Source organism: Typopeltis vanoorti, chromosome 20 (genome assembly GCF_054136105.1).
Source record: "Typopeltis vanoorti isolate ZY-2024b chromosome 20, IOZ_Tvanoo_1.0, whole genome shotgun sequence".
NCBI lineage: Eukaryota > Metazoa > Arthropoda > Arachnida > Uropygi > Thelyphonidae > Typopeltis > Typopeltis vanoorti.
In genome coordinates, this window is record NC_143568.1 from 3,910,332 (window position 1) to 3,924,071 (window position 13,740).

Below are 13,740 nucleotides of genomic sequence, written 5' to 3' on the forward strand. Positions count from 1 at the left end.
TAATCGAATTATCCAACCCTTGGACAGCCTGCTGTACTAAGAGCCGATTAGCTTACAACATTTCGGGAGGGAGAGATTCGTGTAAAGTGAATAAATAAACAACAGAGTTAATATGGCGGTTAGCCGAGTGGCTTTGCGCTTCGCAACCCTATGCTTGGGGAAGGAGTGTCCTGGGCTCGATTCCCGTCGGTGTCGTGAGGAGCTGAAGGATCTTCCTCAGCCATAGCCAAGTTAGCCGGTCTTGGGCGTGGACAGCAGGGTTGTTTCCGTCAGGGTTTTTCATCCCGCAAGCAGGCAAACCGCCCCGTGAACGCACACGGATACAGTCAGGAATACTTCGAGGCATAGGGGGTGACCATCCTATCCTCGTACTTCGGTTACGAAATCCAAGCATGCTTGGAAGGTTGTGGGCCTTAAAGGCCTTTTAAAGCCATTGGGATAAGTGTCGGATTAGGGTGGGTGGGTGGGTGGGTGGGCGCAGATTTATTACCAAAAAACAAGGTTTGCCTTTTTAATCGTTAATATTTGTTTTTAAAATCAGCACGACAAAACCCACAATTCCTATTCATTTTAAAACTCTCGGAAACGCTTCTTCCATGCGAGAAACAATTTTAAATCATTCTCGCTAAACACATCTACATTTGCAAGAAGGAAGAGAAAACGTCAGAGTCTTAATTTTCTTTTTTTTTTTAAGATGCTTTGTGTGGAGAACATAAATCTCTCCTCCCTGGCGACATAAGCCCACGATAAAACGCTTTAAAATTCCACTTGCCACGTTGCAACCAAAATCTCCCTTTCATCCTTCGTGCAGATTGGTCAAAGCAATCGAAACGCCACGATATGCGAAAGCACGTGACGTCACATTTCAAATTCTAGCTACCACGTGACCCGAATTCCCGCATCGTTAAAAAGTTCTTTATTCGCAAACATGCGCGGTGCGGCCGTTCGAACTTAAATTTCCTCGTGTCGGCGAAGCGTCGACTTTCCTCGGTTTTTAACACGTGAGAATGCGCAGAATTCACGAAACATCGAAGCGACCTGGTCACTCGCGATCGCTGCGAAGAACGATAAAGCGTCAGATTTTTTTTCGTGGATTGCGGGCTCTTGATCGGTGCACTGATACGACAACAAATTTGATGGAGCGTTCACGTGCGCTAAATGTCCCGAGTGACCTCTTCGTGAAATGTCACAATAATGTACGAAACGCCATAAAATGCACGGAGACTTATTTATTTGAGCCTTTAAATAGCCCCGATTTGGGTTCATGCGACGAAAATCTTTAAGCCAACCCACGAAGCAGAGAAAACGCAAAAGGATAAGAATCGCTGTGTTCCACGCAACACGAAATATTTCAATATCGATCGAGTAATTCAGAAACATAAACAATAAAATATTTATCACCGATATTATAACAATGATGTGTAACGGCGGGCACGCGACAAATCAGCAATAAGAAGTGCGGACGAAGATGAACTCTCCAGTTTCACAGGCGCTTAGCGTGCAGAACGTTTTTCATAGTTCGCAGAAACGATGATTATTCTAATGAGATGTGTTGAAACCCGCTTATTTTGAAAGAGGCTTCCAAACAGACACTCAGAGAAACACGTTAATTAACTCAGGGATGCTCTCTTGTGGAAATTCTCTGGTCTGTATGTGCGCATACACATAATCAACGGGTATTCTTGTTTCCTATTTACATTTCACTTCAGGAGACGCAAGAAAGAGGTCAATCAAATAAAAAAAAAAGAGGTTTAAGTCCGTTATATCCCGTAAAGCGACCTAAGAAAACATAATCTCTGATCTACAAATCACAAATCCAAATCTGCAAGATTCCTTGACTAAATTGAATAGCTGTTGTAATAGATATGGTATGAAGGTCAGCAATAAAAAGACAAAGACAATGAAAATAGGCAGAATCATTGAAAATGTCAACTTTGTTGTGATTGGAGAACCTGTGGAACGAGTAAAATATTTCAGCTACTTAGGCACGATTTTTAGTGAAGATGGTAAATTAATTATAGAAATAGACAACAGAATCAGCAAAGCTGGTATAAATTCAGCTGGTATAAGCTGAATAAATTCATATGGAATAAGAGAGAAATTAGTCGTAACACTAAATCAGCTGTATACAAGACAGTGTTCAAACCAGTTTTAACTTATGGATCTGAGAGCTGGGTCAGAAGTAAAACACTTGACCAAAGACTAGAGACCGCAGATATGAGAGTCCTGAGAAAGATTAGAGGCGTGAACAGATGGCATCAATGGCAGTATCATATTAAAAACGAGGATATTAGGAAAGAACTTGACATCGTCAGCTTCCAGGAATGCGTTAGCAGAGCTAATCTCAGGTGGTATGGTTACTTAAACAGAATGGGCGAGGAAAGATTAGCAAAACAAATGTTCTCTGCCAGGTTGGCAGGAAAAAGACCCAGAGGAAGACCAAGATATAGGTGAACTGATACAGTAAAAAATGCCTTAGAAGAGAAATATAAGATCTGACAATGTTGGAGTCTTGACAGGTAAGAGATTGATTTGGAGGAAAATTGTAGATAGGAAGTTAGTAATGATGTAAATTTTTCATGTAGTATTATCATACTACCATGTACACCCCTTGAGGGTACATGGCAGGAATTTGATGAAGATATTGAGTTTTTTTAGTGTTTATTTTTAACGCATTCATGTTTCCAAAAGGTGGTGGCTTTCTTTATTTTCAGGAATTTGAGTTTGAAGGTAGGAAATGCCTGTTTAGCCTTGCGGTATTCTCCAGAATGCTGGGAGGAAAAAGTCGTTACAGGTTTAATTCTTGTATTTTTTTTAAAATAATATTTATAATTTTTTTTTTAATAGTAAATTTCAGAGTTAGCCCGTCTTCGGTGCAGGCAAGTAAGTTTTCCCTGCAAAGAAACTTGGATTTCTTTTTTTTTAATTCCGTAAAAATCAACCGCAGAACCTCTCCCCCCCCCCCCCCCAACACGAGTGCATCGATGAATACCGATTGGTATTGGGAAACATCGTCTCTTATTTAGCAAGCCACGGGAACCCCTCGCCCTCGGCGAAGGTGACAAGTAGAATGCGTCTGCGTAACGATTTCTTAAAAAAAAAAAAAAAGAATGCACCCAGTTTCCCGTGGAGATGAGCGACAGGATTTATTTATGTTTAAGGACAGCAAAAACTACACGAAAGAAAATTATGTTTTCTTTCGCGTGATTCTGTAACATGTTTATAAACAAAGCAAAAAAAAAAAAGTTGACACTCGATCTGAAGAACTTAACTAATTCTTGTGACGTCACCACAAAGCTTAAAAACCGAACCGTCAAGGTTAGCGATATATTTGCATCTCGGGCCCGTCTGAAGCGACTCGGTTTCCCTTTGAATGACCAGGTCCATCAATGAGTCTGCTTTGCGAGGGGCATTCACAACACAAAAACGGAGTACGTTCCCATCTTAAGGGGAGTTTGCTCTTTCGGGATTGAGCCTCCTTACTTCAGCCGCTTTCGAACTTATTATTTGTTTCGTTTTTTTTTTCATCCCGCAAAACAGACACCGACCAGGTGAACACGCACACTGTTATTAGCTGCTTTAAATTACGATATTTTAATGTGGCAAGCGCACCTACAGTGTTAACGCTGTGGGTGTTCAACTATTTAATAGCTGATCAGTAGTACAACATTATATACTTGGTTTAATCCTTTATCCAAGTGTAAGCAAACAAAGTTTTCGCCTGAAGTACTTTCAGGACTGGGGCAACTCGTGGCAAAGGTGGATCAAGTTCTCATCACTCCTTGTCTCAGTATCTCCCATAATGCAAAGCACATCTCCTTGCGGACATGTATAATGCTATGCATTAAGGGAGATACCGAGAGAAGGAGCGATGAGAGCTTGGTCCAGCTTTACTACGAGTTGCCCCAGTCCTGAAAGTACTTCGGGTGCAAACTTTGTTTGCTTCCAGTTGGATAAAGGGTTAAACCAAATTTATTATAGTCTAACCAAGTGGGAAAAACTTCCAACATTCAGCATTACAAAATGCATGTAGAACGCAACATTGCAAGCGCATTTACACTTCTAAGATATATTAATTTCCTGTTGTTACTTTTTTTTTAAGTAAGAGATTATTGCTAGATCATATGTCCATTAGGAACGATTAACACCTGGGAGAGGTGAAAATCGCCGATGCTCAAAGGATGACTCCAGTGCACGTGTCACTTCGCTCAAGTGAAGTTGTTGCCGTCACTAACCCAGTGAGGGAAAAAAAACATTGGGGGGAGGTCTTCAATGTAAAGTGGCAGTATTATCCGATATTAACAGAAATCAAAACTGTTCTACTCCCCCCCCCCCGAGAATATCAACTCGCACCACAGGCGGTTCCATGAGGATAGGCAGAAGGAGCTAATTAGGACCTCGCGAAACTGCCTAAAAACCTAAAAAATATTATTTTTCAGGAACAAAATTCGAAAAACTGGTTCGAGCGAGATAACACGGGGAAGTCCAGATCAAAATGGGAATGATGCCGAGCCAAAGTTACGGACATCGTTTTATACTCTTGTCAGGATGTATTTCACCGTGGGATCGTTGACTGTAACGAAATCACGCGGATGCCACCCTGCTCCTCATCTTCCTTCAGATCACGGATGACTTACCCTGAAAATGTCACCCAATCTTTTTTTCCTCGTCCTGTAATTAAGGATTACATGTATACGTTCCGCTAGTCGACATTACGGGTGTATAATCTGTCGCATAACACGATCCCCGAGAAGTTTAAATACTGCTATGGAAAGTCGGTGGCTTCCACCATCATTAACGCAGCTCTGACATCATTACACGTCGCAAGAAGAATACTTTTCTGTCGTTGTGTTTTGGTGAGCAGCCAACATTTTTCACTGCTAAGTTGGATCGCCTGAAATCTGCAGATGGTTTCGGCGAATCCGTGCAGAAATTCAAAAAGACTTCCCCGTTAATTAAAGAGATCGGAATTCGAGTAAGAAGGGCTTAAGATTGTGATCGAAGCAGTAATTGAAGCCACTGATTTAACGTGTTCACTAACTATTTAAAGAGCTTTTTAATTCAACTTTTTTTTTGGGGGGGGGAAGGGGGTTTAACAAAATCGCATTTCTGGGGTCTCTTAAAAAAGTCCGATTACCAGAACAATATTCCAAACGTATACATAACAAAGCATCACGTGCGCCTACTCCTCAGCTTGGTTTCTTTAACTGTCGTCGTATTATAATACGGAAAATGTACAAATTCCCTTCGTGCCACAATCGCCGACAAAGTGGGACGTGGCACAGTCGAGCATAAAAGGAAGGACAATCCCCAGCTGGGCGTCGTATGCTAATAACGCGTTTGCATGTTCGACTGCCTTCATTGTCCCGGGAGGAATGCGGAGCGTCGCACCGCTCCAACTCGGATGGTGCAAACAGGTACAATAGTTTTATGGGCCCCCACACGGTGTCCCCCTGTTTGTTGACAATCCTTATTACCCGACAAGGAAACAGACCAACCGATATTGCACGCCGCGTATTCTTTCTCCGCGCTATTTTCGTGTTTGATGGCGATCCCTCCCATCGGCAGATGCCTTTTGTGCGAGTCTTTCAAGAAATTGGATTCTTCGCCGAATACTAAAAATCCGGGAAACAGAACTCAAGAAGGAATTTTTGTTCGCGAGGAAAAAGTTCAATGTGGGCCACCTGAACAGCGAATATTCAAAACTAATCCATTCGGTTAATCCCCTCGTGATTAAAACCACAATCACATTGAAGCGCTTAAGTCTGTTATGTGGCAATAATTTACGCCTTTATGAGATTTAACTTACTCGAATTCCGGACCGAGAAGCTTCTGCTGTAAAAGTCTAATCCCCGGGAAATGCCCCCCCCCACCCCCGCTGACACGACTTAAGTGGTCATTTTCCTCCATGACAAATCCACTGCGACAGAAGTCCCATCTCTCACATTTTATACGTACAGGGACAAAAGATGCTTTTCACTGAGGGACTCTCTTTTCACTAGTGGGGGTTCATTTGAACCCAGCATCGCAGTGCAGCTGAAGACCAACAGGAGAATGTCCTCTTTAACTAGAAAACACGAGTTCGCTTCTCGATTACGGTAGGAATCGTTATGCGAACTTGGCCAATTGAAGGCGAGTTAGTCGATCTCGTGTGGAGGAAATCGTTTTTTTTTTTTATTTTCCCAGAAACTCGGTTTTCATCCTCAAATTGGCTAGAAATGAACACCATACAATTAACAGAAACAATACGAGGTAGTGGGCTGTAAATGGCGCAGTGTGTAGTGCAGAGTGGCCTCCCTTGACGAGTCCCTGGACTTAAGGAGGCGGCAGGTACTGGAAAGAGGACGTGAGTTTCGGTTGCCAATATCCAGTTGTGAATCTCGTCTAGGAAGCGACAGACTTTCATCAAAAAGAATTTTTTGTATCAGTAAAACCTCGATTGAATAAGATTATTCGCGTGACCGCTTTATTCTCTTCCAGTGCGTCTTTAGTTTCGAGAGGACAACGGGCCACCGTCCTTAGGCGGGATAAACCGGTTCGAATCCTGTTTGAGATGTGAGGAATCTTTACAAAGTCTTTTCAGAAGAAGCTGAATTAATCTCACATGGTGTTCGTAGCGTATGTGTGTGTGTGGGGGGAGGGGTTCGTACCGAAGATTCGAATTTTCCTTCCGCATTGACCTTTTGTCGACTGCGTCCTTCATCCCGAACAGTCTCCATCTTCCAATATTCCTTCTTTATGTGCAGGATGCGGATTTACCCTTTCACCGATGGTACCTTTTTTTCTCGGTTACAAGTTATACGTATTATTTAGACAATATTCAATAAATTATAGTGAATGTTGTCTACGCGCAAATCAAAAAAAAACCTCCACTGTATCACGTGATACTTATAACAACGCACGAGCATGTCGAAGTTAGGACAAACGCAGCCACAAAGAATCACAGCACATACGTTTCAATTGGGTCACTCGTATTGTAGCTTCCATAGAAACCGACAGTTGGGAAAAAAATAAACGAAATCCATTGTAGCTTTGTGGAATCAGCATATCCTCAATATTGCCAATAAAAGTGGCGTCATCTGTTGACAAATATACGTGATTTGTGTTTTAACGTATTTCTCAGCTTTCATCACCAACACTACAAAGTGCAATGTTTAAATAGTTTAAACCATTTTGATTTCTTACCTGGTTCGATTCCTGTGATGGATACATTCGATTTAGATGTGGAAAAGAAAGAAAAAATAAATAAATAAAACGAAACGTGTTGATGTTCTTGCAAATTTTATAAATTCCCACGAAGAGCATCAATTCACACGAGAAAGTAACGCGAAAGCGAGGCGATGCAAACTATTCCATCGTCAATTAATTTCTGATGTGTCATTTTCCATTAAAAATAATAAGTAATGTGCATCGCTTCACACGCTTTCATTGCTGACATCCATAAAACTTTATCAGGTATTCAGGTGGTGGTGGAGATAGCAACGAGGCGAGTTAAACATGTGTGCAAACATGGAAAAAGATGCGCTGTCTTTATCTTGCGCCCAGGTGGCATTGACAGGACTACTTATGAAATCTACGACCGTATGAACGAAGCGTGCGCGCACACACACTTCAAGAGAAAGATGAACTTAAACAAATATCCGTATCAGCGTACGATGTTTTGATATTACGTAGACAATAAAAAAGTTTAAGAGAAGAAAACTCGATTTTATCACTATCGGAGTTGGGTCAAGGAGTCCTCTTCAACTTTGCGATACTAAGTCTCCTCCCCATTGTTTTATAGTCTCTTTCGGGTGACATTCGCAACAAGACATCCTTGTATTTCAAACAGTACGCAAAAGAGGAAAAGAAATAATAATAGTAGTAGTAATAGAAGGAGTACCAAAGCTACTTCACCACTTCTATCACAACGCTGAAAAGCTCGATGTACGTTGGGAATAATAATTTATAAATTCGGCATTATTTAATTCGAATTTTTACCCTGGAGAGAAGCATTCTGATTAGAATCTGTCGCCAACTCACAGAACTCTAAAAAATACTTTTAAGTACCTTAGAAAAATCCTCATGTACAAGTATTTCTTTTTTCAAACATCTCAAGACCAGATGAGAAGTGCTTTTGCTTCAAGTAATATCTAGGTTTGCATCATCCCAATGTTTACAAATAGATTCCGGAAGTTAAATTCAAATTTATTTATCCTCGTCCTCTCACGCGGCTCTTTGGAACTGCTGCTTACGCTTTCCACTTATTTTTATTATTACGTGACACCTCCAGGGAGTCCAAGGACTCGTCGAGGGAGGGCACCTGCTCTACGACTCTGTCTCCACCACTCAAATCCACCGACTACAACTAACCGCAATAACACAAACGCCATCTACCGCCCATCATCACAACCACTAGCATTGCCACAGACAATCACAAACATCCATGCCCACGGCAGGATTCGAACCCGCAGGCTGGAGAGCGGATACGTTGACCACTCGGCCAACCAAGCCGGTCTGGTTGGTCGAGTGGTCGGCTTATCGACGAGTTCATTTTTAGGCAGGTCATCGTTACTACAATTAGGGTTATCATTACTGCGTGATGCCTCCAACTAGAATTGTAAGAAAGTAGGGATGAAGTCACTGAAGGATGTTACATGACTTTATATTGGGGTGATGTGTATGTGGAGCCGAATGGGGGGAGGAGAGCTCTACTGGTTCTCTTATTTTCAGATGTTCAGAGAGAACATCCATTTATTCTTCGTGTATTTTTACTTCCATGGAATGGTTACTGCGAGATATCCGAATAAATAGAAGAAACTTGTTATTTCTCGTAACTCATGATTGAATTTAGAAATTACAGAAGAGAGAGAGAGAGAGAAAGAGAGAGAGAGGATCAATATTCATGACAGGAAATAGCTGATTCATAGAAGTTCTCATGGAGCCAATATTCCGATTTTCATTAATTCTAGTAATACGGAAATTATTTTATTCTGGAACATCAACGTTATGATTACATCTTAAATAACAAGCAAATAATTAATACTTTCACTGCTGATCTGAAGACGGATTAGCCTTAATCCCTCAATATGACCCACAGGCAAAAAAGGTTTTAGCCGGCTTGTCGCTCTTTCTTAACTTGTGCTTATAAAATTCTTTCCCAATGAAACCAAAATTTGTGTTTTCACTGAGTAGAGCTTCTTCAACAGAACAGAATTCGTATGAAAAAAATCCACCGTAACATTGTTTTTTTTTTTCACTCCTTAAAATATCCCAAAAAGTAACGTATTTTTGCTATGTAACGTACATACTACAATTATTTTAAAGCTTTATTATCCGTTTATTTATTTATATAAAACAGTGCTTTTATTCTTCATAACATTCCTCGATTTCTGAACATAAAAGTTGACTAACGTCTCCCACCACGTTGGATAAGATTTTACATCCAAAGAAGTTCATAAAACGATGAAAATTGGTCTCCGAAATTTCCAATTATGCAAGCCTGTGAGCTTTCAGTTGTCGTCAATGTGACATTCATAAAAAAAAAAGGTTTCGTACAACCCTGGGATAAATAATCTGACCCACAGGAATAAATACATCAAGCCGATGCAATAAGTCCCCGTCTTTTATCTCCATGTCTAAACACATTGGCCAATTTCTCGTAAATCACTTGTGGCGCCACAGAGCGGAGAAAACTGAGCTCCAAATTAAATGAACGAGAAAAATCAACTATTGGCCAGGTGATGGAGAGAGCTGCGTGTGTCCGTCCTAGATTTATCTATCCTGTAATCGGATTATTTGTTAATCCGATTATGAACAAAATAGATCTCTTAAAAAAAAAAAAAAACATTCGAAACCTTACAGTTCACGATAGCTGTGTGGAGATCTAGTCCGCGGTGGAGGATGCGATCTACGTATTTGCACGTTCATCACACGGAGATTGTAGTCTTACTCGGGATTAGAATTCGACAAGAAGGTTATAAATCTTGTGATCAATTACTGTTTGGCATGTTTACAGAGTTAATCGTTTGGTAAAAATACATATCTTGTAATTATGTGCGTGCGGCGTGTAAAAGAAAAAAAAATCAAGCAGCATACTGCTGACAAAGTCGATGAGCATTGATCGATCTCGTTATGTCCAAGTTTGAATTAAGACGGAAACAAGTGACGCTATAAAACCAGTATATCATCTGTTAAGTGCGTGTGTTCTTTGGTTGGTTTGCCTGTTTTTCTGAAGGAAAAACTTCAGAAAAACAGGAAACGGGTTCCAACCCAGGTTTTTCGAATTAAAGGACATCATCGCTACTAACTACGCCACGGAGGCTTCTGCAGCACGCACATCTCAGAGGAAGTTCGAGGGATCCACTTCGCTCAAAGCTCCTCGTTTGTTTTCTTCTTTCTTTCCTGAAACGAAGTATTAAACTGATCCGTGCGAAAGTTCTGCGGGGCTAACACGTGACAGAGGAGGTTCCTTTCATCGTTCAGGAGATGACGCAATCCCTACGATGTGGGAAATGTTTATTTGAAGGAACGAAGAGGGCGCGATCACTTCACACTTCGTTCTGCTTATGAATTCTCGATGTGGCCCGTCAAGTTTCGAGTGTTTCGGAGATTACGTTTGCCGATGAAAAGGGATGTGAGTCGATTGACCTCGCAACCTATTGTTTTACTGAAGCCTATTAATCTTGGGTGAATTTCGGTCACTGTTTTGTTGGCAGATACGTTATTCCCACTTTTCTTAACTTCCTTGATATAATCCCCTCCCCCCCCCTCTGCATATATATATTATGCATTGGTGTAACGATAGGCTTCCGTCCTACGAATGGATGAGGGGATCCCTCCACCTATAAAGTTCAGTGATGAGCTCTCCACCACTTCAAGAGTCTGCATTGGAGTCGGAGTTAAACCCCAAATACGCACTTTTAAGAACCATCCTTAGCCATTTGGGCATAAATACTCATCTAGAAGAAAAATATCTTATTAGTAAAATTACAAATATATGCCGCACATGGACGCCTGTACATGACCGACGTCCTCGTAATTTTCCCACAGATAGGTGAAGAAACACTGTCTTCCCCCTTTCTCGACCGAACTTTTTATCCCCTCATCGTCCCCCATACACGAGAGGCTTCAGAAAGTATAGCACATCCCTGTCTCGAATTAAATCTTCCCATGGGCAGACAACATTTAGTCCATTTAATAAGGATGCAATTGGAGCTGATAAGTGGACGTCGCATCCTCCACTCAACAGAACTGTTTTCATCCAAAGAGAAACCCACTTTTTTTCTTCGGGAGGGTTCCTGCGTCTAAGATAGGTCGAAAAAGTGAGGGATGATTTCAGAAGTTGCAAAAATTAAATGGCCGTGGCTAGTTGCCATCTTTACGAAGATGTAAGTGCGGATTCTCTTCGAGTGTAGACTCAAACAAACGAATTCTTTCTTTGGAAAATAAAGTTGCTGTTTTGCTGTTTCTGCGATGGAACAACACGTTCACCAATTACTGTAATCACCTGATTTGTGATGCAAATCTATTTCCGTATTAGGAAATAACCATCCTACCCGCAGAATATATATATATATAAGCCGAAATTTCAAACGTTTTTATGTAACGGTTTTTTTTTTGTCTCCGGATTACCAGCCCGACTTACCAGCCGGGAACTCGGGGGATTGAGCGCCAGGGAGGGGGGCAGACCTCCCTATTATATATATATATAAAGTACATTTTCACATTAATTTTTCAATTGCACATTCACATCCACGTGATCCTACATCGAGGATAATCCCAATGCATGCATCACTTGGCGCAATGAATGTCTTTTGACCTTCATTATAGTTATTATTGTCTAAAAAAAATTAACACTGCTGGACAATATTTATTTTTCCTCAGGTCTGAAATAGGAATTTTCATCAAATTTAAATAATGAGTTTCTTGAAAATCGGTTTACCGTTTTCCAGTTGTTTCATACGGGCTTACAGACCACCCTGATGAAGGGACCGCACTGTTGATCACTTGCTCGAGAAAGATGCTAAAACGGATTAAGATAGAAATTGTAAAAACAGCGTAGTGGAATCCAAATAGTGTCATACTAAATAGCTATCAAGATAATAATTATTCTGTTTACATTTATGCGTTTATTTTTGCGATGATTTTTGAGGAAAAATCAATAAAAATGTATACAACAAAGGTAACGTAAGATAACCCACTAATTTGGAATAAAATTGCTAACAGGAAGTTAGTAATAATGTAAGCTCTGCATGTACTACTATCATACAATCCTCTACACATTGAGGGTATACAGCCGGCATACGATATTTCAAAATCACGAAAGAAAATGCAAAACGTATTAATTAATTTAACGATGAGTTTTATTAAATGCCATTTTCCTTCACAAATAAACGTCTGTTTTTATTTTTAAAAAACATATTTCAGCATTAATATATGTTCTTTTTAGTTACGTTTTACTTTGTAGGTACACTTTTGTTGCTCAAATTAATATCGTATTTCTCCGAATTCAATTCTTTATTTTCCTTTGAATCAAAATATCTCCATGGTTACCGTCCGGTCAACTCCTCTTTTCCCTTGACATCATTTTGTTTGCGGAGAGAATTATCCAAATTTTCTCCATTGCAGAGAAATGTTAAAATGCAGTACCGCTAACCCTAAATTATCACACACCGCCATGTTCCGGTTGTTCTGATAGAATTAAAAAATCCTATGAAAGCTCAATAATAGCATCAAGTAAGTCAGTGAGATGCTCGCTTCCAAACGGCTTATGGTGACCGAGTTGTTCCTTTTAGCAAAATACATTTCGAAGTTAATCCCTTCGACTTTCTTGGAATTTTGGATCTGTTATACACAGTCTTAAATGAACCTAAGAGGCGATGGAACATAATCCTATAAATAACCGTTCAGTTTTCTTAGAATTTATAAGAAGCAGACATGGGTCTACTTCTTAGTAGACATAAAACGAAAACTTGTAGCAATAGGGAAATAGCAGAATTGAAGTATTATATTACAAGATACGTTAAATTACTTAACGACTGTTAGGCAATAATCAAAGACCAAAACAAGATCGCTGACAGACATAAAGAGATTGAAATCGTCCACCAAAATACATTTTTCAGCAGTGGTTCACGCAACTTCCCCATAATGCAGTATTACAGAAAAATGCATTTTGGTCTTCATACGCGGTGCTAATTATTATTGTGCAAAAATTAAAACTGGTCTAACTCAAAGCCTTCACTATGAAGTGGCATCAAAAATCAGCTCTGGAATTATACGTGGGGAGATCGGAGGACCAAGCTAATAAGTGCTGTTCGCGTGCGACATCTCTCTAAAGGTTGTAAATAAACGAAACTTTGTTTTTCAACTAAACCCAGAGAACGTTTTCATGCTTGGATTTCTAAAACAAGTAACGAATTTTCAAAACATCAAATGGAAGTAGAACCTATTATTCGCTTTCGAAACTACATTAAGGAGTTTCGAAAGCAACAATTTCTGTTTGGCTGCTCACCTAAAATCTGCTGGAGAACCCCATACCTGATCGATATTGAGAGAAAAGCTCATCAACTTCTCTAATACACGAAATAAATTTCATGCAAGAAGTCGAGAGTGGAATCCAAACTGAAATATCGTTGGTGAGAGATCCCAGTTAGCTTTATCGATAAGAGAACAAAGGCCACGAGGCGTTTTGTCTGTCAACTTAATAATAGCCACACTAATAGCCTTCTTGACTCCAATCGTTACAAACGTATTTTCGTG

At 40.2% G+C, this 13,740-nt stretch overlaps 1 protein-coding gene across 3 annotated transcripts in view; it reads right to left on the reverse strand.

The window, feature by feature from the left end:
• Positions 1-13,740, reverse strand: part of LOC150095199 (uncharacterized) — a 195,157-nt gene that overhangs the window by 105,969 nt on the left and 75,448 nt on the right. For 2 of the 3 annotated variants that reach the window (XM_090409843.1, XM_090409842.1), the window contains exon 2: positions 11,924-12,004. The exons of the other annotated variant lie outside the window; for it this stretch is intronic. In XM_090409843.1, the coding sequence (XP_090265969.1) occupies positions 11,924-11,942 (19 nt within the window). In that variant the 5' untranslated portion in view covers positions 11,943-12,004. The remainder of the gene's footprint in view (positions 1-11,923; positions 12,005-13,740) is intronic. 3 annotated transcript variants of the gene reach the window in all.